At 35.5% G+C, this 4,739-nt stretch overlaps 1 protein-coding gene across 1 annotated transcript in view; it reads right to left on the reverse strand.

Moving 5' to 3' along the window:
* Window positions 1-4,739, reverse strand: part of Cnbd1 (cyclic nucleotide binding domain containing 1) — a 246,200-nt gene that overhangs the window by 18,675 nt on the left and 222,786 nt on the right. The window contains exon 12 of the mRNA XM_005362341.2: window positions 1,344-1,403. Coding sequence (XP_005362398.1) covers window positions 1,344-1,403 — 60 coding nt within the window. The remainder of the gene's footprint in view (window positions 1-1,343; window positions 1,404-4,739) is intronic.

The raw sequence follows: 4,739 nt of genomic DNA on the forward strand, positions 1-4,739 counted from the left end.
GTGGGGCCGAAGTGGGGAGGGTTCTGCCCAAGAAGGCTGGGGGGCCAAGGAACCTCTGAGCTCCCCGTCCCAGGCTGGCGCCACGGGGCCAGAAACTCACCCCCAAAACCCTTTCTTCAAATTGTCCAAGAAACCAGTGAGAGTATGGTTCTAACACACACCCCTCCGCAAACACACAAAGGTACACATACACACATCACAAACACACATACACAATTAAGGATATATACAAATAAGGCATTCAAAGGTTTTTTTTCCTCTATGGCTCACAAAGATTACAGGGTAAGTGATTATAGTGATGAGGTGAGCAGGTCTGCTTTTCCACCCGCCCAGCTCCTGCACAGCTATCTTAGCCCCAGAAAATATAACACGGAAACTGTATTCATTTAAACACTGCCTGGCCCATTATTTCCAGTCACTTATTGGCTAACTATGACATATTGATCTAACCCATTTCTAATATCTGTATTGCCACTTGACTGCGGCTTACAGACTTGAGTCTAACCAGCGTCAGTCTTGGAGAGGAGAGTCATGGTGTCTGCCTGACTCTGCTTTCTTCCTCCCAGAATTCTGTTCTGTCTACTCCACCCACCTAAGGGCTGGCCTATCAAAAGACCAAGGCAGTTCTTTATTAACCAATGAAAGTAACATAGACAGATGACCCTCCTATATCATTTCCCCTTTTTCTGTTTAAACAAAAAAAAGGCTTTAACTTAAACATAGTAAAATTACATATAACAAAATAGTTATCAAGCAAGAATTACAGTTACAATACACAGATTAATAGGCATGGGTTAAATTAATATGTAGGAGTTAGCCAATAAGAAGCAAGAACTAATGGGCCAAAAAGTGGTTTAAATTATATAGTTTCTGTGTGATTATTTCGGTTCTGGGCAGCCAGGATGAACAAGCAGCCTCCTTCTACAAATATGATTTGTTCTTATTGTTCCCACATTATTGTAACCCATAAATTAAGGAAGAGAACAATATGAATTTACAACTGAATTGCCTACGGTATATGGTTCCTTTATCTCTCTGGCCTTCATTGTCTTCTATAAAATCCACAGTCAGCTAAAACACTTAAAGGAGAGATAAGACATTGAAATCAGTTAGCACATGGGAGATATGGGAGGCCTATTTGGCCCTGTTAATTAGAGTTATTTTACCTTAAGCATAAAGAAGTAAATATAGTGTCTTTAGAAATATTTCTGAATACATTCATTATAATGGGTTTATCTTCTTTGATATACCTGGTACTTAAAGTTTCTGAAATTAGACTGTATTCAGGAAGGAATCAATGATTAGTATTGCTACACATGCTGCTGGTACATATAGTATCTTACCTTGAAATATTTCCATTCTCTTTCTCGTACCTTTTGGATATATTCATTTTTTACATCTTCCTAGAAGAAAACATAACGTCCAAGTAATGAGTAATAGTTTTGACTAGTATACATTGTATGCCTGTTTAATAAATTTACAATTAATGAAAACTTTGAAACACATAAACAGCAAGGAAAACCTCAAAGCAGCTTAACAAGCATAAAATAAAAGCAAGTCAGCCAGCTTTTTTGATTATTCCATCACAAAGAATAGAATTAGACCTTAAAAGGCACACACTTTCTAGAAGTTTAATTTATTGACACTTACCATAAATAATTGTGAAAATGATTTTATTACATTTGTGTAAAATGAGGATGCATGTACCAGTAGCCTGTTTTATATATTTGACACTTTCAGACATGTGTACAATGTGCTGTGGTCATATTTAATTCCCAGGGTCTTCTTTTAACCCCTCCCACAATTCTTCATGCTTTTCTTCTTTACAACTACTAGTTTTCCTAATATTATCAAGATACTTTGTTTGTGTGTGTGTGCTTGTGTGTGTGTGCTTGTGTGTATATGGGTATATGTGAGTATATGTTTATGTATGTATGTATATATATATATATGTGTGTGTGTATGCACATTTGTGTATGTGTGTATTTGTATATTTGCTTTGTGTGTATATTTTTGTTAGTGTGTTGGGGGGTGGGGATGTATATGTGTTGTATGTATCTGTGACCCAATGACTCTAAGTATGGCTATTTGTAGATACATTCTAAAAGGTTTTTTTGTGATGTATGGGGAAATTATGAGCGATATGCACTCATATCCATCCTTAAAATTATAAATGTAATTTTCTTAGCCCATGTAATATCATCAGGACTGGAAATAGTTTAATATACACTTTGTACAACCAATAAACTTACAGTTAAAAAATCTTGGCTATACATAACCATGAACAGCAGAAAAAAGACACAAAGAACACACAAAAGAAGATTGGTGTTGGAAAGCCAACTGGTGAGGTCTTCCCTGGGGAATACTATTTCTCTGCTATCAGCATTAGTTAGTTGCCTGTAGTTCTTTGTCTATGGTTGAAGCCTCATGGTCTTTCCCCAATCTATGGTAGTATGTCTTCTGGTTTCATTCTTGTCCAAGCCTTGTTTAGGCAGCAATATTTTTTTTTTTTTTTTTTTTTTGGTTTTTCGGGACAGGGTTTCTCTGTGGCTTTGGAGCCTGTCCTGGAACTAGCTCTGTAGACCAGGCTGGTCTCGAACTCACAGAGATCCGCCTGCCTCTGCCTCCCGAGTGCTGGGATTAAAGGCGTGCGCCACCATCGCCCGGCCTAGGCAGTAATGTTGATGAGACTTCAGGGCTATAACTTCTTTAATATTTCTAGCAGTTGCAAACTCACATAAACTTCCTGGCCCTCTGGCTTTTACAGTCTTTCTGACCCCTCTTCTGCTATAATCCCTAGCTTAAGCTAAGATGTCTGAGACATAGATACAGGCATTGCATTATAAATAGCAACCAATAGTCCTACCCAGACATGATGCCTGTGAACTACAAACAGCAGGGTGCAAAATTCCTCATGGTGCAATAGTCTTTAATTAGACTTATTCCTGCTCAACAAGAGGAAAATCATGCCTGACATTGGAAACCTATCCAGCTACCTAGGTCTAGTGTGGTCATGGATCCTAGATGAGATCCTAGAACTGCCACTTTACTGAAACTCTATAATTCCTAACTATATTCTAAATATCTATCCTGTACCTACAGATAAGAATAGATCTCACCTATTGTCGAATAAACATCTTACAATAGACAGAAAACCACAACTGATCAAAATCCAAAGGAAAAGTAACAGTGTGGTGCTTAGTCACAAACAATAAATCTATAAAACAAACTATGAAGTCTCTTTAAGCAAGTGTGACATTTAAAAGCATGACCACTAAATCATAAGGCAAGTAGAAATAAAACCTGCTATTCACTTATGTTAAAATTTAGTCAATATGATTTCAGTCTGGTTATGTAATACTAATACTGTCCTATTTCTTCTGTTAGTTTTTCTCTTGGCTTATAATGCCCTTAAAACTAAATTTTCAAGAACAATAAGGGAATATGTCTCTATATATGAATATTTAATGTTATCATAATTTATAAAATATTTAGAATATATTGTTCATAATTTACAACAGAACTTTTAGTTATTAAATGAGTGCCAGAATTTTATGCTTTATAATAATTGTACCTCTGTTATATTCTAGAAGTGTTTGATTGAACACATGAACATAAAAACAGATTTCTTAAGAGAAAAACATGTTCCAGTTTGTTCAACTATTCATGCCACAGTCTGTGACATATCTTTTGGTCAATAGATAATTAACATTATTCAAATGATGTAGAATATATATATAGCAGCTTATCTATCCTCTGAAACACAGTCTTGTGTATAGTATGTTTTCAGTTGTCCAATATAACTGGCTAATTACTGTGGTTGTTAATACAAATTTAATCCATTAATAGAAGGTAAGTCACATATATGACTCATTTTAGGTAAATACGAATGGATATAAACACTAAATATAATTTAGATATTAATTAATAAACACCTAAGTACCTTATTTTATTCATTACATATTTTACTTTGCTGTTCAGAAAATAAAAATGTCACAGAGATTTTTGGGTAAAAATGCTGTGCAGAAATATTTAAATACTTGGTTTTTATTTGAGGATGTGATGGTTTGGCAGCCTCTTCTGAAATGATGCCTGTAATGACTCTCAGCATGAAGCAAACTCTGAATTAATTACAGTGGATATGACTTTCCTGACATTATTTCTCATACATGGATTGTGTTCTGCATAACTTCACATTGTAGAATAACTAATGACCCCATTCTTTTTTGGCAGGCCAGTGAAAACAAAAAACAGATGTTCAGTATAAGCAGATGTCCAAGGTGACACACTAAACATATGCAGCTCTGGAAATCCTAGATGCCCTGGCCTGTGTGAGGAGTACTGGCTGCACACCCAGGGTCTCCACTAAGCAGTGTCTGGTTTGGGCAGAGTAGGATTTCATTCATGTATTAGATAATGCTGTCCTCCCACATTGTAATTCCTACACCATGCCAAGATCACTTTCTTCCAAGACAAGAGGAGTAATGATAAACACAATTTAAAACCTCTAGTTTTTCATTTTCCATATTATTTCTACAGAAATTAACAATTTAGGGCTAGGAATTTAACTTAGTTAAAATCATTGCCTAGAATTCAAGAAATTCCCTGGTTCAATCCTTAGAACTGTAACAACAGCATCAACACAACCATTAAATCCAGCAAAAACAAAACAACCAAAGGACTATATTTTGAAAAATTATCTGCACTTTTTAAACAAATTCTTTTTTTTTTTTTTTTGA

Source organism: Microtus ochrogaster, linkage group LG5, assembly GCF_000317375.1.
Source record: "Microtus ochrogaster isolate Prairie Vole_2 linkage group LG5, MicOch1.0, whole genome shotgun sequence".
NCBI classification, from domain to species: Eukaryota; Metazoa; Chordata; class Mammalia; order Rodentia; family Cricetidae; genus Microtus; species Microtus ochrogaster.